A 25006-nucleotide genomic window follows, 5' to 3' on the forward strand; every position below is an offset into this window, starting at 1 on the left:
TTATTGGATTTTAACTAATTGACTCACACTGAGTTTTATGCATTATTTATTTATGTGAGTTGTTGAAATGTATGCCAGTATGAGACCAGCTATGTTATAAGGGTTGGAGACGGTGGCACTGACCAGAAAGCGGGAGACAGAGTTGGAGGTGGCAGAGTTATAAAGATGTTAAGATTGGCATTGGGTGTGATAAGGATGGACAGGATTAGAAATGAGGACATTAGAGGGTCAGCTCAAGTTGGATGGTTGGGAGACAAAGCAAGACAGGCGAGATTGTGTTGGTTTGGACATGTGCTGAGGAAAGATGCTGAGTATATTGGGAAAAGGATGTTAATGATAGAGCTGCCAGGGAAGAGGAAAAGAGGAAGACCAAAGGGAAGGTTTATGGATGTGGTGAGAGAGGACATGCAGGTGATGGGTGTGACAGAACAAGATGGAGAGGACAGAAAGATATGAAACAAGATGATCTGCTGTGGCGACCCGTAATGGGATCAGCCGAAAGAAGAAGATTTATTTACTAGGCACAGTACCTGTCAAAGACAGGTAATAGAATAATTTTAAAAATGTTGCTATCTCTTGCCCTATGTGTACTTCAGTGACTTTCCTTTATGTGCATCGCTCCCTCTTGAGCGTGTTCCCATAAAGCCTGCTTCTCAGACTCCATCATTAGTTTCAAGGCACCTTTCTTACCTCCTGTCCAGTTTTATACTTGCCGTCTTTGACTCTCTCAGTGTGCATCGTATGCCTTTACTCCTCCATGTGCATCTCACATTCGTACTTCCTCTTTTTTCACGTCACCAAAGCCAAACTGACCAATCAGATTGCTTACAGGTACTGGAAACACAGACCTCAGTGTTTTATTATATAGTAGATTTATTGAAAGAAGCACTACACTTTAGACACTTTATTTTTTTTTTTGTAATAAAAAGCACTGGAACATTTTTTCACCTACCTCTTGGTGACCGTGTGTGCTCTCATTTGCTCGGGTTTCGTTCTTGACGGTTCCAGATTCTAGATGCTGGAAATCATGGAGCCAACCCAGACCGTCATACTAGATTTTGTCTGTGTGTAGTCTGAACATTTTCTCTGTGTACTTTGGATTTCCTTCCATATCCCCAAAGGTGTACAGGTTTGGTGATTTAAAATTACCCATAATGTCAGTGCGTGCATGAGTGGGCCCTGCGACTAACTGCCTTGTGCCTTCAATTTGACATCGCTGAGATACGTTTCAGCAACCCTGAATTTGATTGAACAGATTGGAGAATGTTGTGACGAGAACAGGCCCAACAAGCTTGCCCATCCTATTCACCAAGATTGTCCAAAATAACATCTACTTGAGATTTGAAGGTCTTCAAGGTCCTACTGTCTACCACACTTCTTTGTAATTTATTCCTTGTGCCTATGGTTCCTTGTGTGAAGAAAAACTTTCTAACATTTGAGCAAAATCTGCACGTAAAGGAGTTTTCAAACCGCGTCCAATCATTTTTGTTGAAACACAGAAAATGACATAATAAACTTCAATAAAGGTAGATCAGTAAAGAGTATTTACTAAATTAGAGTAGATGAGATGACAATATGGATGAAACCGACTTAGAAGGCTCAAATAAGAAAATGAAGTCAATTAAAATGGAAATGACAGAAAGTGTGTTTTAAAATGAGAGCTGAACGAGTCCATTAATGAAAGCTTCACAAACAGACCTCGGCACACAGTAGGAAGACTAATGAAGCTCACCGAGAGTTACAAAGCAGACATTTGGAGTGCTGAGGAGTTTCTGGGTGACTTACTGAGATAGATTAGCTAACCAAACATCTCTGATGGACTGAAAGCATCTCACAGCTTGTGCTCGATGCTTCTAGCGTTGTCCCTTTACCCCCTGCCCACTCACGGCAAGTCAGAACTGGAATCAGTAGGTTATGAAGACAAAAGATTATCATTGAAATGCAGACAAATAGCTATATGTAATAATAAAAATACTATTTCTTTCCATTTATATAGCGCTTTTCTCACTACTCAAAGCGCTTTTCATAGTGAGTAGCAACCACCCAGATGATGCGACGGCAGCCATTTTTGCACCAGGACATTCAGCACACATTAGCTATTAGGTGGTGAAGTGATGAGAGACAGAGAGATAGTCAATTAGAGACAGGGGATGATAAGGGGGCCAGAATGACTAGGCCATGGAGGGCAATTATGCTTAGACACCGGGATACACCTTACTTTTTATGAAGGATGCCCAGGAACCTTTTATGTACTCCTGTAAGCTATATATATTATGGATCAACAGGACTTATCCACACCATATTAACTAAAGGGTGGCGCACAAAAAACCAAACCCTCTCCGACCGGCTGGCTCAAGCTGTTATACAGGCAGGTGCCATTGCAATCGTGGAGCGTCGTTGTCGCGACGGGGTCAGCAGCCCCAACTGTGCATTAGTAAGGAAGCTGTGAGCCAGTGGGTACAGACGTGCGTGAATGAGGTCCAGAAGATGTATTCTCTGCAACAGAGGACTGGAATAGCTGAGGCGTATGTGTTTACCGGTTCTTTTAAGGAAGCGCGGGACATTTTCGCACAGAGGTTTCCTGGCGTAAACCTACCAGCAAAGAGCAGTATTCATGAGTTGGTGAAGAAGTGGCGTAAGACTGGGTCAGTTGCAAACTGCAAAAAGAATCGGGCCCCGTCCGTTCGTACACCTGCGGTCGTAGCAGATATTCAGGAACGGATGGCCAGACGCCCTAGGAAATCGACACGTAAATTGGCCCTACAAGTGAATGTTTTGCGCAGGTCTTGTCAATGTGTGTGTTTCCCGCCTGCAACTCTGCAATGCATCGACTGCACAACTGTCTTTCTGAACTAAGATCCTGGATGGCTAATAATTTTCTTGATCTGAATCAAAATAAAACGGAGGTGCTTATAGTGGGTCCATCAGCTAAAGCCCAAATTGGTCTTGGACTTCTCGGCTCTTTCTCTGTCTTTTGCAAACCTCAAGTCCGCAATCTTGGTGTTATCTTTGACAGTGACCTCTCTTTTGAGGAACAAGTTAATTCTGTAGTCGAGAGTTGTTTTTCCCAGCTTCATCTGTTAGGTAAGATCAAGCCTTTTTTATCTTCTAGGGATCTTGAGAAAGCTACTCATGATTTTATCTTTTCTCACCTTGATTACTGCAACTCGCTGTATTCTGGGATTAACAAATCTCTGATAAACAGGTTACAGTTGGTCCAGAATGCTGCCGCTCGCTTTCAGGTTGGGGCAAGAAAATCTAACTCTGTTTCTCCAATATTAGCTTCTTTATATTGGCTGCCCGTCAGTTTTCAAATTGATTTTAAAATCTTGCTAGTTTTTAAATCTTTACATGGACTCGCTCCTGCCTACTTATCTGAATTGTGTGTTTTACACCAGCCATCCAGAGTGCTTAGATCTTCTGGTCAGTCGTCTCTTGTTGTCCCTCATACCAAGTGTACAACTAAAGGAGACAGACAGGACTTTTACAGCTGCTGCTCCTCGCCTGTGGAACTCTTTACCTCGTCACATAAAGGAGTCGTCTACAATTCAAAACGAGATTAAAGACTCATTTCTATTCACTTGCATTTCAGTAATACTGATGGTTTCCTCATTGTGATTATGTAACATTACTTCTGTTTATTATATATGTTCTTTTATTTTATTTCTATTTATGTTAATTGTATGTTTTTTTCTTCTTTTATTGTAAAGCACTTTGGCCACAGCATTCATATGTTGTTTTAAATGTGTTATATAAATAAAGTTGACATTGACACTCACTACAAATGAAGCCGTACAGAATGACTTGTGTCCAAGAACTGAAGGATGACGACAAGGAAAAACGTGTATTTTATTGCACGTGGTTCCTTCAAACAATTGCAACTGGATTTTTGTATTGCATATCTTTCATCTCGCGTGCGGGCTAAGAAACATACGTCGACGAAGGAGTTGGAGATGGTTTGTTTTTTTTGTGCGCCACACAATATAATGCATAACATCCATTATCCAACCCGCTATATCCTAACTACAGGGTTACAGGGGTCTGCTGGAGCCAATCCCAGCCAACACAGGGCACAAGTTAGGAAACAAACCCCGGGCAGGGCACCAGCCCACCACAGGGCACAAACACACACACACACACACACAAACACCAAGCACACACTAGAGATAATTTAGGAACAATGCATACCCCCATCTATAATTTCCAAGAAGCAGCAACAAATGGCTATCAAAATTATTTTTCAGTTCTCTCATTTCTCTCAACTATTTAGTTTTCTAGAGAGCTTCTGAAGAGGAAAGAATGTTGGATTAGACTTACTTGAACCATTGGGTCAGATTTGGCCAGTCGTTTAAGACCTTCTACCAGTTTAGGAAGGTCTGCAGGATTCTTTGCTTCCACTGCAACTCTCACCACAGGGCTGACGCTGAACTTCATCACCCGCATGTTGTGGGCATGCTCAAAAGTAGTGATGGTGCCCGTCTTCACCAGGAATTGGTCGACACCTACGAGACCAACTATGTTCCCACAGGGCACATCCTCAATAGGCTCTACATATCGACCCATCATTAGAATGGTTCTGTGAGATGACATCATACAACAATTAAATTAAAGGAAGAAAGAAAAAAATAGAGAGATAACAAGTATTCATCCATTAGCAAGTTAGACATTAACTAGTAACTGGTCATTAACTGGTAGAAGAAGCCCCCCCAGTGGATACTCAGAAACATAAGACACTGCTGTCTGAAATGAAATCACTGAATGTCACTTCCACAATCAATACAAATCCTTATAATCTACATCTGGGCTTTTTAAAGTTTTTAATTTGAGGAACCAAATAATAAATTTAAATCTTACTGGGACCCACAAACATGTCAGCTGAGCCATACATAGACAAAAAACAATAGCCATACAATAAAAAACAAAACACATTTTTGTTTCCATTTCTCACAGGAATATCACTAAGTGAAAAGCAAACGGAGTTAATGCACTGACTTACGAGTCGAGGTGGGTAGAGTAGCCAAAAATTGTACTCAAGTAAGAGTAGTGTTACTTCAGAATAATATTACTCAAGTAAGAGTAAAAAAGTATTTGGTGAAAAGACTACTCAAGTACTGAGTAACTGTTTGAACATAATAAATGATTTATTTTTTAGAAATGTAATAAGACAGACAAAAATATAAAATAATGTGCAAATTCTGCTATTTCCAAATAATAAAATAAAAAAATGAGTAAAAATAAATAACATCTTTACAAAATAAAGATGCACAAATAACACAAAGTTCCAAATCTCAGTTTTTCGCAACAAAGGTTTTGAAGCCAATACCTACAGTAGGTAACATGTATGTTTGAACAGGCAAACTGCTTACAGTGATGAGATATCCTGTACACTGACAGTATAATACTGCGTATTCACTCGCCCACCAAATAGCACAGCTGATAGAACATAACATTAGAACAAGGCAGCTTGTGCACGTACAAGAAGTCTCGCTTTACCTTGACTGTCTCTGTCTGTGCATGTTTGGTTAAAGTGCGCTTGTTCTTCACTCAGTGAAGTGATGATTGCCTCTCATTTTTCAAGTACAGTAAAACCTTAGATTGTGAGTAACTTGGTCTGCGAGTGTTTTGCAAAACGAGCTAAAATTTTTTATAAATTTTAACTTGCTAAACGAGCGAGGTCTTGCAATACAAGTAGTCCGTATACACTTTGTCTGTCGAATATCACGTGATCACAACTAAGCTGATGGTTCTTCTCTCTAACGCTGCGGGATTGTGGGTAATCGTCAGTCGGTGTGCCTCACTCATATAGTCAACATCCGTACGAGCGTATACTGTTTACTACAGCATTGTGACCACGTGTGTGTGCTGTGACGTGTAAGTCCTGGTCTTGCACCCCAAAACACGAAGCTGAGTCTCAATACTTTAGCGACACCATCTTTATTCAGCTTGAAACAGGAACAGCGCGGTTATTTATTGTAGCGGGATCTGCCACTCTCCTATACACAGACACAGCAGTCAGGCAGGGTCTATGCCACCTCAGTTTGTGTGTGGTCATGTGACTGCATGGCTACGTCTGATTTGTGAAACAGAGCCATGTGATTATTGTTACTACATCTGATTTGTGAAACAGAGTCTTGTGATTATAGTTGCTACGTCTGATTTGTGAAACAGAGCCATGTGATTATTGTTGCTACGTCTGATTGGTGAAACAAGAGTCTTGTGATTATAGTTGCTACGTCTGATTGGTGAAACAGTCACGCAGTAGCTCCACTGGTGGCTTCTCTGTGGCAAAAATACTGTATAGTGTATCTAATGGAAAAAAAGTAATGAGCCAAGTGTTGCCCAATGTAGTGGAGTAAGAGTAGCGTTTCTTCTTCACAAATGTACTCAAGTAAAAGTAAAAAGTATGATGCAGTAAAACTACTCTTAGAAGTACAATTTTTTTAAAAAGTTACTCAAATAAATGTAACAGAGTAAATATAACTCGTTACTACCCACCTCTGCTTACGAGTTGAGGCGATGTGGCTGAAGGCCACAGGAAAACAAGTGAACAGTCTAGAGGAGAATTCAGCCCAACAAAGCTTGCCAGTCCTATCCATTCGAGTCGAGTTACTTACTGTCTACTGCACTACTTGGCCACCTATGCCAAGTGTCTTGTGATTAAATGTGTGAAGAAAAACTTCCTAATGTTTGCGTGAAATTTACCCTTGACTGGTTTCCAACTGTGTCCCCGTGTTCTTGATGAACTCATTTTAAACTCACCGTCTCGATCCACTGGACTAATTCCCTTTATAATTTTAAACACTTCAGTCAGATCTCCTCTTATTTTCCTTTTGCTTAAACTCTAAACACTCAGCTCTTTGAATCTTTCCTCATAATTCAACCCCTGTAGTCCTGGAATCAGCCTAGTCGCTCTTCAATGGACCTTTTCTTGTGCTGTTATGTCCTTTTTGTAGCCTGGAGACCAAAACTGCACACAGGACTCCAGATGAGGCCTCACCAGTGTGTTATAAAGCTTAGGCAGAACCTAATTTGGCTTGTAAGGTAATAATGTTCTAGAAATTGCTAAAACCAGCCGATGTAATAAATCTTTTGTTATTATTAATTATTATTATTTCACAGAGTTTCTGACTCTTGGAGGGCCCCTTAAAGTTTGTTTTCATTGTCTCTGCTCCACGTGGCTAATTCGTATGCATTCAGCCCCCACTACCTTTTTAAATTCATTGAAGACCCACTAGCAGCAGCTATTGCAAACTGGTGAATCTTGGTGAATCAGGTGTGATTTGGTGAAAGGAGCTCACTTAGAAACAGGGAAACATATTATGCAGTGCTGCTGATCTGCTGATTGCCTATAAAACCAACCGCGACCCACTCACAAACCAACAGCAGCAGCCTGTGACCCAGTGGTTGAGAAACAGTGCCTTACACGGACGCAGTGTGGGGACTCAGAGACTTGAAGAGTTGGTTTGTGTAAATTTGTAGCACCAGTTAAACTATGCAAACCAGTGACCCACCCCAGACCCACAGAGCCTCAGCATCAATGACCTGCACACTTTGTCTCCGACATACGGCTAAATGGCCGGTTCAAAATGGAGCCATAAGTCAGCGCACGACTGTATATAGTTAAAAAACATTAATTATCAAAACAATGAATGGATTCTGACAAATATCATTGCCAGTGTAAATGCTTAGTTTAACTTTTAGTAAAACTTAAGAGAAATGAATTGTTCTTTATAACAGGGGTGACACAAGGGTGTTATAATTTTTTGAAAAGATAATATTAATGTTCACTTAACTTAATCATTGCCCTCATTTCGCCAGATAAGTAATAAAGCAGTCAAAAAATAATTAATCGACGAAGTTTATTATTTACATTATTTTTAAAAAATAACATTTTTCAAATGAACATCATCTTACACAATAAATCTACCCTCACCGGCCACTTTATTAGGTACACCTGTTCAACTGCTTGTTAACACACATTTCTAATCAGCCAATCGCATGGAAGAAACTCAATGCATTTGAGCATGTAGACATTGTCAAGACGACCTGCTGAAGTTCAAACCTAGCAACACAATGAGGAAGAAAGGTGTCTAAAGTGACTCTGAACGTCGCTTGGATGTTGGTGCCATTTGAGCTGGTCTGAGTATTTCAGAAACTGCTGATCTACAGGGATTTTCACACACAACCACCTCTACGGTTTAGAGAGAATGGTCCGAAAAAGGGAAAATACCCAGTGAGTGGCAGTTCTCTGGATGAAAATGCCTTGTTGATGCCAGAGGTCAGAGGAGAATAGCCAGACTGGTCCGAGCTGATAGAAAGACAACAGTAACTCAAATAACCACTCGTTACAGCCGAGGTATGCAGAAGAGCATCTCTGAATGCACAACATGTCGATCATTGAATCAGGAGACCACACCAGGTGACACTCCTGTCAGGTAAGAACAGGCAACCGAAGCTACAAATCACACGGGCTCACCTAAATTGTACAACAGAAGATTGAAGAAATGTTGCTTGATCTGATAAGTCTCAGCTTCTGCTGCAACATTCAGATGGTAGAGTCAGAATTTGGCGTCAACAACATGAAAGGATGGATCCATCCTGCCTTATATCAACAGTTCAGACTGGTGGTGGTGGTGTTATGGTGTGAGGGATATTTTCTTGGCACACTTTGGGCCCCTCAAGACCAACTGAGCATCGTTAAATGCTACCGCCTACTTGAGTATTGTTGCTAACCAAGTTCATCTTGTGATGGCTACTTCCAGCAGGATAGCGTGCCATGTCGCAAAGCTCAAACCATCTCCAACTGGTTTCATGAACATGATGATGAGTTCACTGTACTCAAATGGCCTCCACAGTCACCAGAACTCAATCCAAAAGAGCAGCTTTGGGATGTGGTGGAACAGGAGATTCTCATCATGGATGTGTAGCCAACAAATCTGCAGCAGCTGCGTGATGTTATCATGTCTATATGGACCAAAATCCCTGAAGAATGTTTCCAGCACTTTGTTGAATCTACGCCATGAAGAATTAGCAAAAGGGGGTCCAAAACAGTACTGGCAAGATGTACCTAATAAAGTGTGTATATTTCAAAATCTTTTTAGTTAGCCAATAAAAGGTGTCATTCTGCGTGACTTCTCATCGCATCCACAATGACTAACATGGAACAACACCATACTGCTAAACGAGTCTGCAAATTGTTTGTCATATCCTGGTTTTCATTTAACAATTCAGCAAACTGAGTAAAAAGAGATCAATTATTCCAAAAAATGTATGCACATTTTGTTCTATACGGGTTACAGGATAAATGTTAATGAAGAATTTGGTTAACAGCTTAATTAGAAATGTTCAGTGTTATTGACTGACAAACATTGTGCTGAATGTCGAAGGCTATGCTCTATCACCTGTCTCACCCTTGATATTTTCTTGTGTTCTTACAGATGTCAGTGATACAGCAAAATGTCTTCCATACTATTAGTACGAATGGACTGAAACTTATTAAAAAACAATTTAAAATAAAGCAAATCGATCTGAACAAGGAGAGAACACGCAAACTGTACACTGACTGCCACTGGGCTGGGTATAGAGGCCATGTCCCTGGAGCTGAAATATCAACTACAGCCGCTAACTACTGCACTGCCATGCTACCCTCATAAGGAATGGGTATGTCATAAGTTACTCACCTCTGGATTGGTTTTAAATAAAGATCCTCCTTCTTGCCCGGGGTGTAATTTGGTCCCATGATGCGTACCTTTTGCCCAGTGGCAACAATACCAGAAAAAACTCGACCAAAGGCATAAAAGCGCCCTTTGTCAGATGTGGGTACCATTTTTGAGATATACATCATCAAGGGTGCTTTTGGGTCACAGTTCTTCACACCTGCATTAAAAACCATTAAGGCAAAATTGTTTAAGAGCAGCAGGACATTTCACACTCAAACAAATTTGAAAACGGCGGGCACGGAAGATGGCTTCATACGCTCCATGCATGATTGGTCCAGTTCACATTTACAGAAAACCAAACATTTGAAAAACGGTGAAACCATTTCCATATGGAATTGAGAAAAAAAGTACAGTGAATGAATTTAAAGATACCCTTTATTAAGTAAATATCTTGTGGGGTAAATTCTGTTAATAATCTTGGAGTGGATGCCACAACACAGGCAATGAGCGGTATTTACTGAGGATGAGCTATGTTCTCCTTCAGTTTCCCCCAATGTACCAAGAGTTGTCGATTTGTGACTTTAAAATTGTCACTGTGTGAATGAGTACAAGTAGATAGATAGATAGATAGATAGATAGATAGATAGATAGATAGATAGATAGATAGATAGATAGATAGATAGATAGATAGATACTTTATTAATCCCAAGGGGAAATTCAGTGTGTGAGCGTATCCTGTGACAGACAGAATTACTGGCCTGGCTTGGTTCTTGATCTCTACTTATTGCTCTCCATAACCTTTGTAGTTGATGATGATATTCAAAAAACGTATGGTTGCACGAATTTCCAAATTTAAGAAGAGAACAATATTTCATACTCAGTTGGAAACAATGAGGAATGCTCTTTATGAGGATTTGACATAAGGTTACTTTTTTCTTTGGCAATTGGTCAAAGAAAGTGTAGAGTGATGAAAAGAGAAAGACCATTAAAATCAAACAAGTTTCATTTTTTCGTTTAGTTCCTCAGAACACTAACACACTTGTTATAATAAAGCTTTTACTACTCCGACAAGACATTTTCTCTTTCTTGTGCAACCATTCCTCTTTAGGTTTGCCAGTGCCTAAATCATTGGCACAACATGTCTGAAAAGAGCTAGCCTTTGAGATTGGAGGACATGGCCAGATCTGAAGAGCAGAATGAGTGTGGCAGCTCTTTGAATCCACAATTTCATGAGCAGCCTTTCTAAATTCACATTTTGTCGATGGATGACAGGTTTTCACTCTTCTTTCACCTGACTGACTGCTGCAAACACTACAGGTGTAATTTGTGTGATTTTGACTGGTTATGTAGGCCATATGAAGTACGCAATCACCATGGACTACTCACTGTCATGGAGAATTTTGCACAGCACTGGTGATTTTAATGGTCTTTCTCTTTTCATCACTCCACACTTTCTTTGACCAATTGTCAAAGAAAAGTAACCTTATGTCAAATCCACATAAAGAGCATTACTCATTGTGCCCAACTGAGTATAAAATATCGTTCTCTTCTTAAATTTGGAAATTCGTCCAACCGTACATTTTTAGAATATCATCATCAACTACAAAGTTATGGAGAGAAACAAGTACAGATCAAGAACCAAGCCAGGCCAGTATTTTTGCCCAAATTGGAAATGAGGAACCAAGCCAGGCCAGTAATTCGTCTGTCACAGGAGAGCTCACACACTTGTACTCATTCACACAGTGACAAAAATTAAGTGTCGCATTTTTGAATGGGCGTATAAGTCAGGGTCTGATTTTATGATCGATTTTTCTGGTTTCAAGACCCGACTTATACGTGAGTATATATGGTATGTATTTATGTAGTGTCTCGAAATGTGCAAATTATTTCATTTTAGTGTCGGCCTGACACACAACAATGTGAATATTCATTGTCAGAAGTTCAATTCCTGGACACTATGGCTATACTGACCCGGTGGACTGCGTTACTTATAATTAAGGGCTGTTTACCTGACCTGCTATATTTTTATAAATATGTTTAACATGTTGGAAGCCTTAAGCTCAAGTGTAAAGTTATACCCTGTGTGCTCAAGTTATAATGTTAAAAAATGTTTGTATTTGTAGTTAAGAGAACTGCTTGTGTAATAGGGGTTGGGTGAACTATAAATGTTTTTGAAAAATGACCTTGCTGTTGTCACGCACGCGTGGATGGGAGGCAGCTAAAGGGCTCGAGTGAAGGCAGGCTCTCTGGCACCCCCTTGTAGTCACAAGTGCTTTGCTTCTGGTTATGACATGCGATCTATGAATTAAAATGCAATGCGCTTTGTAAAATGACAGAAAAAAATTGTATGGTGTAGTGAAAAGCAATCGATCATTTGATCAGTCTGTTTCTAATTATGATAAAATCGTGCCCACTTGCATACATATTGCCTTTCAACATAGGTAACACTTTGGATTGCATTTAATTTTGGCATAAACAATCTTCCATAAGAGAGAGTGTTGGAAAATGTGAATCCTTTGTTCTCTCATACCAACTCCATGCATCTGCATGTGCTCTGTACACTGTGACTGCTTCTTCAAGGGTGACGTGGCCACTCTTCAGAAACCCCCTCTTAAAACAGTTTTTCAATGGGAAACAAAAACACTCTTACAGCTCCTCTTTGCAGGATCTGCTGCAGGAATGCTGGCTTGCCACGTGATGTTCTTCTCGCACAGGACTTCGAACATTTAAAAGACCGAGCCACGACCATCCTGAGGTCTCACTCTCCTGTGTCTCTTCCCCCAGACTCCCTCTGCTCCGGCAGCTGCTTCCGAGCCGCTGTACCCCCTTATGAAGAAGACTTTGTGTTCTTTTGAGCAGGAATTGGGGCCGATGTGTCAAGTGTGACAGCTTTTCCTTGCGAGGCCGGATCACCTCTGAAAGAGACTTGTGTTTGTATCTGCCTGAACAGCAATAAAGTGTCTGCTCCTTGGAAAACCTTCTGCTGTCTCCTGTGCAACTTTGTGACCCAAGCTTGACAACACATAGTAATAAACTTGAACTTTGAAGATCTGCATGACAGCACATTCAATATATATTACCAAACAAAGATATACATTCCTACCCATTGCAGCTTCATCATCAGGTGGCCCCTCGTACAGTAGCTCACATCGGTATTTCTGAGCAGTAACAGGTGAAGGGAGATGGATGGTGATCATTTGCAGCAATGCATCTCCAGCTGGCAGCCAGCGGCGCATTACAGCCTGTGCATTGTGGGGGAAAAAGGGTAATTAATAATAGTACAGTCAGCAAAACATAGAGATGTATCATCAACAAAACCCACTCATCATTCTGTTACCTTTGGGTATTAAACATATTTTAAAACCATTTTAATCTCGCCTTCAGTCTGCATTGCATTTCAAATTTAATTAAATGTACCATTAAATATGTGCAACTAACTTATAATGTGCAATGACATGGAGACACAGTGATTAGCAATAATCAGTGCTTGTTACCCTATCCTATGGCTGGTGAGTGTTACAGTATGTGAAATTAATACAAACATGGAAAAAAGGGATGTGAGGCCTACAAAAAAAGCCAGACAGTGCGCCAGTTTTTTTTTGTTTTTTCTGTCCACCCTGGCCATCGGACCTTACTCTTATTCTATGTTAATTAATGTTGACTTATGTTTATCTTTTATTGTGTCTTCTATTTCTCTATTAATTTTGTAAAGCACTTTGAGCTACATTTTTTTGTATGAATATGTGCTATATAAATAAATGTTGATTGATTGATTGATTGACCAGGATGTTCATTAGCCTGTCCAGAAGAGGCTCACCTCAAGCTAGCCAATACCTAACTGCTACCTTTAGGCTGTGGCCTACACAAACCACCTAAAAGTGGAGATCTGGTTTTAAAAGTTCAAATGATGACATATGTCCCAGAGATAAACACAAACGTCCTACAAAGGAGATGGAGACCATGAGTGTCTAGCTTGTTGAGACAACCCCCAAAAAAACAGAGAATTTAATGAAAAAATAAACAAATGAAAAAAGCCAAAACGGGTTTGCCTAAAAAGTAAAAAATGAGCAAATCCCAATCCGAAATCCAAAGTCAATTCCAGGAACAAAAGCAAAGAAACCTAATAGACTAAAAAAATATTACAGAGCAGCAATGCTCATGATGTCACAATGATCCACTGCTGAGATCCTCTCTTTGACTCACTATAAAGCCAGAGATGTCCGAGCAGCAGTGACATCAGGGTGGCTCTGCCTTTTGGGCGTCCACCCACAGACCACATAGAATGGACACACAGTACATAAGTAAGAACCAATATGGAAAACTAACAGAATACACACAAAACGTGAGAATAAAAATGTAAAATGATCAAAAACTACAATTAAACAACAAATAAATACAAGTCAGGAGAAAAAATCCTTCACTGTAACACAACTGTGAGGAAGGGTAGCAAACTATAAAAACGTCTTAAAAATCACATTTGCTATATCAATATCACACTAGTTTACCAATCAAGGATGTAACGATTATTATCCTTAATTTTTTATTTTCCTAAAGGATGAAACCTCTGTGCTGGACCCAAAATTGAAATGTCCCATCTTTAAAGATTAGGAGTTACCTTCAGTAGTGGTTTTCCTTCTTTGTCCTTGTCTTCTGCATCTAATTTGATGTCCAACTTTTCAATCAGCTTGGCTGTCTCCTCCTTCTTAAAGTTCATAATGGCATCAAAAATCTATAAAGGAAATACATGTGCGTTTCAATATGTTTCTTCAAGCATCCCAGAGATGTGAATCTTAAGCCAGGGTTACATTACTCGACTTCTAGTCGTTGGGTATGTCAGGTTGTCGACTGCATTGCTGATCTCGTTACCAGACCCGCTGTCAGGCCAAGTGAATTTACACAACTAAATATCACTGGGGGGCGGCATGGTGGCGCAGTGGCTAGCGCTGCTGCCTCGCAGTTAGGAGACCCGGGTTCACTTCCCAGGTCCTCCCTGCGTGGAGTTTGCATGTTCTCCCCGTGTCTGCATGGGTTTCCTCCCACAGTCCGAAGACATTAAGGTTAGGTGCATTGGCGATTCTAAATTGTCCCTAGTGTGTGCTTGGTGTGTGTGTGTGCCCTGCCGTGGGCTGGCGCCTTGCCCGGAGTTTGTTTCCTGCCTTGCACCCTGTGTTGGCTGGGATTGGCTCCAGCGGGTTGGATAATGGAATGATGGAATATCGCTGGATATGTCCACACTCAGTGACTTGCTTGCATTTAATTGTTCACGAAGGATGGATTCCAGTGACCCATAACTACTGTAATGCTTAGAGTGTGTGTGACTTCATATACCATCACTCTTTGATTCTCCATTGCAGTATTCTCTGTTGTCAACCAGCAGTTACATTACTCGACTTCTAGACGTTGGGTATGTCAGGCTTGCCAACTGTTTTGCTAATCTCATGTTAATTTACACAACTAAAAATCACTGGATATGTCACACTTAGTGACCGCGTGTTGAATTTCCAGCACAGTCACGATCGCCCTTGTTTCTGACAGCCAATAACGTGCTGCCTGATGGCGCCAGTGCTGTAACGAAGTGTTAGCAGGAACAGCAAATTCAGCCACAATCTCAACCCTTTTTTTATTTTTAATTCTGTTCTGGTACTTAAAACACGACATGTCTAATGTCACTGAGTTGTGTATCAGCAGAAAGGAGGAAGTGAAGAGGAAGTTGGAGAAATGGAGGGGGTTTTGGAAGACAGAGGTGTTGAAGATAAATAGGAAGAAGACGGAATATATGAGATTTAATGATGATGAGGATTCTGAAGTTAGTCTGCAGGGAGAGCCATTGAAAAGAGTGGAGACAATGAAATATCTAGGATCAGTGGTAGTTCAAAATAGAGAATTAGATGTGGAGATTACCTACAGAGTGCAATGTGGTTGGAACATTTAGAAGAAGTTGTCCAGAGTATTGCGTGAACTAAGAATTAAGAGAATTTAAAGGGTATGGTTTTTAAAACAGTGATAAAAAACTAGCAATCGTTGTCCGCATGTGTGTAAATGAGAGGGAGGTCAGCGAAATGGTGAGGGTGCAGGGAGTAGAGTTGGCGAAGGTGGATGAGTTTAAATATACTCAGCAAAAAAAGAAACGTCCCTTTTTCAGGACTGTGTATTTCAACAATAATGTTTTAAAAATCCAAATAACTTTACAGATCTTCATTGTAAAGGGTTTAAACAATGTTTTCCATGCATGTTCAATTAACCATAATCAATTAATTAACATGCACCTGTGGAATGGTAGTTAAGACCTTAACAGCTTAAAGTCAGAAAGTAGACATTTAAGGTCACAGTTCTAAAAACACAGGACACTAAAGAGACTTGTCTACCGACTGTGAAAAACACCCAAAGAAAGATGCCCAGGGTCCCTGCTCATCTGCGTGAACGTGCATTAGGCATGCTGCAGGGAGGCATGAGGACTGCTGATGTGGCTAGGGCAATAAATTGCCATGTCCGCACTGTGAGACGCCTAAGACAGCGCTACAGGGAGACAGGAAGGACAGCTGATCAATCATCCTCGCAGTGGAAGAGCCCGGATCTCAATCCCATCGAGCACGTCTGGGACCTGTTGGATCGCAGGGTGAGGGCTAGGGCCATTCCCCCCAGAAATGTCCAGGAACTTGCAGGTGCCTTGGTGGAAGAGTGGGGTAACATCTCACAGCAAGAACTGACAAATCTGGTCCAGTCCATGAGGAGGAGATGCACTGCAGTACTTCAAGCAGCTGGTGGCCACACCACATACTGACTGGTACTTTTGATTTTGAGCCTCCCTTCATTCAGGGACACATTGTGAAACATTTTTAGTTTATGTCTTATGGTGTTGACTCTTTTAGTGTTCATACAAATATTTACACATTAAGTTTACTGAAAGTAAAAACAGTTGAAAGTCAGAGGACGTTTGTTTTTTTGCTGAGTATACTTGGGATCAACAGTACAGAGTAATGGAGAGTGTGGAAGAGAAGTGAAGAAGAGAGTGCAGGCAGGGTGGAATGGGTGGAAAAGAGTGTCAGGAGTGATTTGTGACAGACGGGTATCAGCAAGAGTGAAAGGGAAGGTCTACAGGACGGAAGTGAGACCAGCTATGTTATATGGGTTGGAGACGGTGGCACTGACCAGAAAGCAGGAGACAGAGCTGGAGGTGGCAGAGTTAAAGATGATAAGATTTGCGTTGGGTGTAACGAGGATGGACAGGATTAGAAATGAGGACATTAGAGTGTCAGCTCACGTTGGACGGTTGGGAGACAAAGTCAGAGAGGCAAGATTGCGTTGGTTTGGACATGTGCAGAGGAGAGATGCTGGGTATATTGGGAGAAGGATGTTAAGAATAGAGCTGCCAAGGAAGAAGAAAAGAGGAAGACCTAAGAGAAGGTTTATGGATGTGGTGAGAGAGGACATGCAGGTGATGGGTGTGACAGAACAAGATACAGAGGACAGGAAGATATGGAAGAAGATGATCCGCTGTGGCAACCCCTAATGGGAACAGCTGAAAGAATAAGAAGAAGAAGGATAAATCGGCCATGATGTATGGAGCTGAGACATGGGCAGTGAAGAGAGCACAGGAAAAGAGGTTAGATGTGGCAGAAATGAAAATGCTGAGATGGTGCGTGTTTGCTCCTGCCTATACTGTAGATCTTCTTCATGCCTATTATAACATAACAAAAGATAACATAATCTGTCAATCTATACTAATAAAAGGCAAAGCCCTCACTCACTCACTCACTCACTCACTCACTCACTCACTCATCACTAATTCTCCAACTTCCCGTGTAGGTAGAAGGCTGAAATTTGGCAGGCTCATTCCTTACAGCTTACTTACAAAAGTTGGACAGGTTTCATTTTGAAATTCTACGCCTAATGGTCATAACTGGAAGGTATTTTTCTCCATTAACTGTAATGGAGTAGAGCTGCAAAGACGTAGGGGGCGGAGTTTCGTGTGACATCATCACGCCTCCCACGGAATCACGTGAACTGACTGTCAACGCAGTACGTAGAAAACCAGGAAGACCTACAAAAAGCGCTTAAGAAAACATGCATTATATAATTGAGAAGGCAGCGAAACAATAAAAAGCGAGCGAGTGGCATATACTACCATATTCATGAGTGCTGCTACCTCGGAAAGAAAGCAAGGTGTAAACCTAAACTTTAAATTAAGTTCATAGACAGGCTACGCTGGCGTTTCACATGCCCACAGGTAATGCGGGATACAAGTTTAATGAGAGGACGCAGGATATAAACGAGAGTTTTGATCACTTTGTAACTAAGTTAAAATTGTAGGTGAAGGGTGTGCTTATGCAAATTCCGAGACACTGTGTTTGTGGGGGATTGACAGTTAAGGCGGTGGGGGAGTCACGTCATCATCTCCTCCCATTTACCTCAAGTTAATACACACGCTGTCTCTAGAGTTTCAACACACTGAATCCTCCAGGCACTACTTACAAAAGGTCACATTGACAAGCGTGTTACGCTATTTTTAAAATCTTTCTTTTTCTTAGCACAAGCACAGCTGAGAAGCTTGATGCATGTGCTCCATAACGCTTGAAAAATAATGCATTTAATCACACTTTGCATTACAAGCAAAGGGAGCTTTTGTCAATGCATGATTTCCTGGTACACCGATTACATTGATCAGCGCATCCCGATTCATTTTACCCTCGCACCACCTTAGTTTGAGAAGAAGTATGAAAAATATGAGGTTAACACAGAAAAACAGATCACCAATTCAAGCTTTATGAATAATCGATTCGCCATCAATAATTGTTTTGGTAAAGCCATCCTCCTTCCATTTTATAATTTTTCCGCCACTAGCCATGATTAAATGAACGGTAAAAAGTAAGAGCAAGCGAGGGTGACTTATTTAGGCAGGAATATATATGATAGCAACACTCATGACAATGTCAATCATGTTACGTTATTATTAAAATGTTTCCTTTTCTTTTTCATTACTTCTTTAACACACTACTTCTCCTGCAGGCGGGTATTTTGCTATATATATAATATATGAATGACCTCCAAAGAGCGCTGAGACTTTTGATATCATGAACGTGTCTGCAAAAGGGTCTCCTGCCCAGCAAAAGTCGAGCAGCCAGCGCGCGTGCATAGCTGTCCGGGCTTTGAGACGCTGACTGCGCTTCTGCCTTAAGTCAAAGTGAGCACTTTTAATTTTTTTCATCCTCCCCCTGAGCTATAGCCCAGACAAGTGCAAACACGGGACCCCTTTTCTACACCACGGCAAAATAATATTAAGGCGATTCACACTTTCTTTTGCACGTATACGATTATCAGGTCCTCAGCTCGGATTATGAACACACGCATACGAGTGGAGGACTCACAGTGCCATCACAGCCGATTAATGGCGGGACGTCTCACCAGTCTACACAAGACCCACCGCGACTGTCGCCAAAAGGCGATCATAACGTCAGCGAACACATCTCTCTATACTATATAAAAGAAAAAGGCAACTTTCCTTTCTTTACACCTTTTTTCCTTTTATCCCAAACCAAAGCCTTTCTCTCTTAACACGGCAGAGGACACAAAAATAATTTTCTTTAATTGCCGGTAAGGCACATTACCAGAGGCACAAATTTGAACGTTCACATAGAAAATGTAATTTCTATACCACAGCCGTCGTGTAGCGCCTTTCAAAAGGGATCTACTACCGAGAGATGATCCATATACATTTTAGCTGCTGTTAGTTACTTACCTGTTTTGTTACACAGTCTTTAAAATGTAGTTTACCCAAACCACTCCAGTAGTGCTCAATGTACCTGTACTTCTTAAAACGTTAATGTTTTACTGTTTAATAACTTATAGACTATATTTCATTATTTTTCCCTTGCACTCAGTGACCAAAGCTATACACACACATATAGACACATACAAACATACACACAAGTATATGTATATATATATATACACACACACCCCTATCTAGATTATATATATATATATACACACACACACACACACACACACACACACATACATACATACATACATACATACACACATATATATAATTTGTGTGTGTAGATATGTATATAGATATGTAGATATGAAGATATGTATGTGTATATATATATGTATATTATATATATATGTATGTATGTGTGTATGTGTGTGTATATATATATGACAGCAGCAATCCAAGCTGTGAGAGAACAGTAAAAGGAGGCGTGTCAGACGTGGTACATTTTCTGATGCAGCTACGAAAACAACTTTGTGACGCTGCCACCAAATACACAAAACAATTACTTTGACAATCATGTTACATTATTTTTAAAATGTTTCCTTTTCTTTTCATAACTTCTTTAACACATGACATCGCTGCGAAGCGCGGGTATTTTGCTATATATATATATATCACAGCGACACTCATAACAGTGACAAAACAATTACATTGACAATCATGTTACGTTATTTTCAAAATGTTTCCTTTTCTTTCTCTTTCCTTCTTTAACACACTACTTCTCTGCTGCCAAGCGTGGTATTTGCTATATATATATATATATATATATATATATATAGATAGATAGATAGATAGATAGATAGAGATATAGATAGATAGATAGATAGAGGTATATATATATAGATAGATAGAGATATATATATAGATAGATATGAGAACAACATAGATAGATAGATAGATAGATAGATATGAGAACAACACTCATATCAATGACAAAACAATTACATTAACAATCATGTTACGTTATTTTTAAAATTTTTCCTTTTCTTTTTCGTACCTTCTTTAAAACACTACTTCTCCGCTGCGAAGCGCGGGTATTCTGCTAGTTATATAATAAAAAATGCGTGACTATTAGATGTATGAGGAGTCAATTCAAAGACAGAAAGTATAAAACAGTACAGGAGGTGAGAAAGGCACTGTGAAAATAATGACAGTCTGAGAAGCAGGCTTTACAAGAACACACTTGAGGGAGTGAACGTTGGTGAAGAGGGGTTTACACACATGCAACTACACAGCAAAGGCGCTGAAGGTACACATAGAACAAGAGATAACAAATATTTTTAATTTTATTATTATTGCCACACTTCTTTTAACTTCACCTGTTTGTTGTCTGGTACAAATCTTGTAATCCATATTTAACCCACTTCCTATTATCCACATGACTTGAAATGTTGCACACTTACTCACTTCCGATGACAATACATGAATCAATCAGTTTCACTAATTGTTTAATTAATCCATGTTAATTAAGAAATGAAATTTTTATATGAAGAATAGTTCAAGATTTCACCAATAGATGACGCTAGTAAGGGATAGAAATATTAAAGAAATTGTTAAGATATTGATTACTAAAACAAACCCAAGACTAAAAAGTTGAAAATAATATATATAAAAAATACTTTCTAAAAACCATGAATATATTAAGTTAAAAAGTGTGATAAAAAGTAAAAAACAGGTCTCTCATACACTCGTAAAATAAAAGTGTGGGTGCTTTTCATCAATCAACATTCAAAAAACACTTAGCAAAAGTGCCCACCTTTTCATTTTACAAGTGATGCATGAGAGACCTATTTTTTATTTTTTAGTACACTTTTTAACTTAAGCATGATTTTTAAAAAAGTATTTTTTATATATATATTATATTATTTTATTACCGGTCTTCAACAGATGCCATGGCTACTATAACTCTATGACCCTCCTAATCCTATTCAGGGTCACAGCAGCCAAGAAGTTATAGCGGCAGTATCGGTTACAAGAAGGCATACTGGCCTATAAAGGGTGCCAGTCTATTGCAGGACCTATGAGTATTATTTAAATCAGATCAAAGACTCGGCTCTTCTTTGAGCTACTTGCACTCTCACTTCTCACTTTTACAAACATTCTAAGCATATTTTTTATCTATTCAGAGTTACTATTTCATTTCACTGGACTGTATCACTGATTTTTTCAGGATGTCGCTTGTTATCTATTAGTAGTGTAATGCTTTCCCTGATGTTTCTGTCAACACATTTGTGATGGTGCTCATAATAAAAGACACCATAACATATGCTTAACACTGCAAATAGAATTCCCTCTTTAATTTTAATAGCTCCAAGAAAGAGTTTGGCAGTACCTTAAAGATGGGATCCAAAACAAGCTGGCAGAAAGTACGAGGCAGCTTCTTGCCTTCTGCATTTGTAGCTGTTTTGCTGAATTTACCTACTGCTGGGTCAAAGTATCTAAAATTTTAAAAATATATGTGTTAACAATACAAAATATGTAAACATTTATTAGAAAATGTTAGCCATTAGTTCAAAACCAAACAACACATTCCATAAATTAACATATCACCCTGCCATATTAAGGGGAAAGATGGTGACACAGTGGTTAGCCCTTAATGACTTTTAAGTCCAGCATCCTGAACCCTGTCATGGTCTGTGCTGGGTTTGCACCTTCTCCCCATGTTCCTGTGGGGGTGGTCTGTCTGTACTCTAAAGGTTTTCCTGTAACATCCTAAAAACGTGCAGACTGGCCCAATTAGAGACTCCAAATATGATTTGTTGGTGCTTTTGTGAATGGACCCTGCTATGGACTGGCAGCCCTTCCAAGAACGGTTTATGCTTCACACCAAACACAGATGGGAGTCCATCATGCAGTGCAGGTTTGGGAGAGTATGGACAGGATATACTTTACCCCTTTGAAGCTAATTTTCAAACAGCACATATTTCAGATTTTACAGAAGTACTTGGGAGGACACTTAGGAAAATATTTTTTCTGAGGTAGCTGTTACAACAAATCACAAGGTGAAAAGTCCATCAAACTCCACAAACCACAACAAAAATAAACGGCTTAAATAAAAATATTTATCTATTTATCTATATATCTATCTATCTTTTTTGCTCAAACCAAACTCCCAGTTTATCTATCTATCTATCTATCTATCTATCTATCTATTATATAGTGCCTTACATATCTATCTATCTATCTATCTATCTATCTATCTATCTATCTATCTATCTTTTTTGCTCAAACCAAACTCCCAGTTTATCTATCTATCTATCTATCTATCTATCTATCTATCTATCTATCTATCTATCTATTATATAGTGCCTTACATATCTATCTATCTATCTATCTATCTATCTATCTATCTATCTATTATATAGTGCCTTACATATCTATCTATCTATCTATCTACCTATCTATCTATCTATCTATCTATTATATAGTGCCTTACATATCTATCTATCTATCTATCTATCTATCTATCTATCTATCTATCTATCTATCTATCTATCTATCTATTGTCGCAGGTGCCTGGGGGGGCGACCTGGCCGGTACACCCCAGAAGACTGGAAGAAGGCTTATGCCCACCTCAGACCACGTGGGGGCGACCACCCTGGTGGCTATGGAGGCGCCCCGATGCCTTGGGGGCCCTGGACCTCAGCAATTCCGCCACACCCAGAAGTGCTGGGGGAAAGAGAAGCGGGGACACCCGGAGTGCTTCAGGGTGCGCAGCTGGCACTCTGGGGACTGCCACTGGAAGATTGCTGGGGAGCACCTGGAGCACATCCGGGTGATGATAAAAGGGGCCGTCTCCCTCCATTCAGCAGTGAGAGTCGGGAGTGGAGTAGGACGGAGCTCGGGAGGAGAGGCAAGGAGGCAGCCTGAAGAGCAAGGCATTATTGTGTTGTGGCCTGGACTTTGGGGTTTGTGCTTAAATATGATCTATCTATCTATCTATCTATTATATCTATCTATCTATCTATCTATCTATCTATCTATCTATCTATCTATCTATCTATCTATCTATCTATCTATCTATCTATCTATCTATCTATCTATCTATCTATCTATCTATCTATCTATCTATCTAGCTAGCTAGCTAGGAGCTACAGTAGCCATCTATCTACACCAGATTACCACCTTCATTAATGGGTTTCTCTGCCAAACCACTGTATTCTAATACTTTCTCCTATATCCCTCTGTAGACCAACCATACAGCCTGCTTCCTCGTGGACATCACTTCCATTTCTGCCTCTCAAAGATATCATTTCCAGCTCTGGTCCCGTTGAACCTTCCTCTTCCTGTCTGCCAACCATATGTAAATGGCCATCTTACCTCACATACCTGCCTTCTGTTTTGGACTCGCGTCTGTAAAGACATATTTCTGTTTTTATCTTCAGTTTGCTTAAAATTACCAAGTACATGGGGCAGCTACCCCAAACCTTTATATGTGTTCTCCCTGTTTATTTTTATCAATGCTAACCATTGCATTTCAATTGAATGAAAATAACTTTATTTTTCTTTTGGAGAGAGCTGCACAAACTGCACCATGTGTCAACTCTACTACACATAACCATACTATCACAATTCGCTATGCCTCCTTGGAATAATCAATAGGATTAGAAAAGGGGAATGAGAAGTCCAAGAACCTAAGAATGTGCACTGCTCACTGTCCAGGAAAAGACCAGAAAGATGCTGGATCAGAAAAAGTCTAGAATGGAAAACAAGTGCGCCTAGGATGGTCAGAAAAAAGGTAAAGTAGAGACCCACCCAGTGAGATGACTTCATGGAGGTATAAGGGAGGAACAGTATAAGGACAGGGCAGAATTTGTATGGCTAGTGCAATGGAAAGAATAAAAGGGGCCCATCTACGTCCTCAATAAACTAGGGACAAAAAAAAATACAACTTTACTGAGACATGAAGAGAAACAGCAAAGAACTATAGGGAAATAAAATAAATAAACGCTTCCAGCATGTCTTCTTATGACTCCATAATGCAAGGTCTTTTTCTTGATATACCCAGGATACCCTCCCCAGCACAACATAATAGAAAAGGCGCTGGCATAAACAACTATGCCAAACACTAAAGAGAAATTAAAAAATAAAAAAATGAATACAACTAAAACCCCAATAAATGCTTCTGCTTATACATGCAGAGTACTGATCGCCTCACATATGGGAGCCTGGGGATGACCTTCCAGGCTCAGTCAAAGTACGCAGTACCCCGGTGGGGCAAAAAGGGGTACCAGCATTAACAGTGTGGGCACTTCAGCCACGTCGCTGCTCAACTAAACCACGCCTCTTCTGGTCGCGTCGACATAAATTCGAGGGCTCCTGGAAGATGCCGTCTCAATCTGAGGGACCGAATCCTGCATGACGGAGTTCACTGACCCAAACCCACTCAAGAGAGACGATCATTTTGAGAAACTGCAGAGGCTAAAGAGGCATCTATTTTGCTTGATTTCTGTTACGCCACCACACACACCCATTTTGGACTTTGGCAGTAACTGAGGTGGCCTGGTTGGCACATCCACTTTTCTTTGGTTCTCCTCTCCCTCATTTGCACCTCACAATATAAAGC

General features: G+C 40.1%; 1 protein-coding gene across 1 annotated transcript in view; it reads right to left on the reverse strand.

Annotated features, from left to right (window-relative positions):
- Window positions 1-810: 810 nt before the first annotated feature.
- Window positions 811-25006, reverse strand: part of eef2l2 (eukaryotic translation elongation factor 2, like 2) — a 41076-nt gene continuing 16880 nt past the window's right edge. Inside the window, exons 6-11 of the mRNA XM_039758331.1 lie at window positions 21773-21878; window positions 14275-14388; window positions 12763-12901; window positions 9681-9876; window positions 4318-4576; window positions 811-834 (exon numbers count right to left, since the gene is read on the reverse strand). Coding sequence (XP_039614265.1) covers window positions 826-834; window positions 4318-4576; window positions 9681-9876; window positions 12763-12901; window positions 14275-14388; window positions 21773-21878 — 823 coding nt within the window. The 3' untranslated portion in view covers window positions 811-825. The remainder of the gene's footprint in view (window positions 835-4317; window positions 4577-9680; window positions 9877-12762; window positions 12902-14274; window positions 14389-21772; window positions 21879-25006) is intronic.

The sequence above is a fragment of the Polypterus senegalus genome, chromosome 7 (genome assembly GCF_016835505.1).
Source record: "Polypterus senegalus isolate Bchr_013 chromosome 7, ASM1683550v1, whole genome shotgun sequence".
In the NCBI taxonomy this organism is placed as follows: Eukaryota; Metazoa; Chordata; class Cladistia; order Polypteriformes; family Polypteridae; genus Polypterus; species Polypterus senegalus.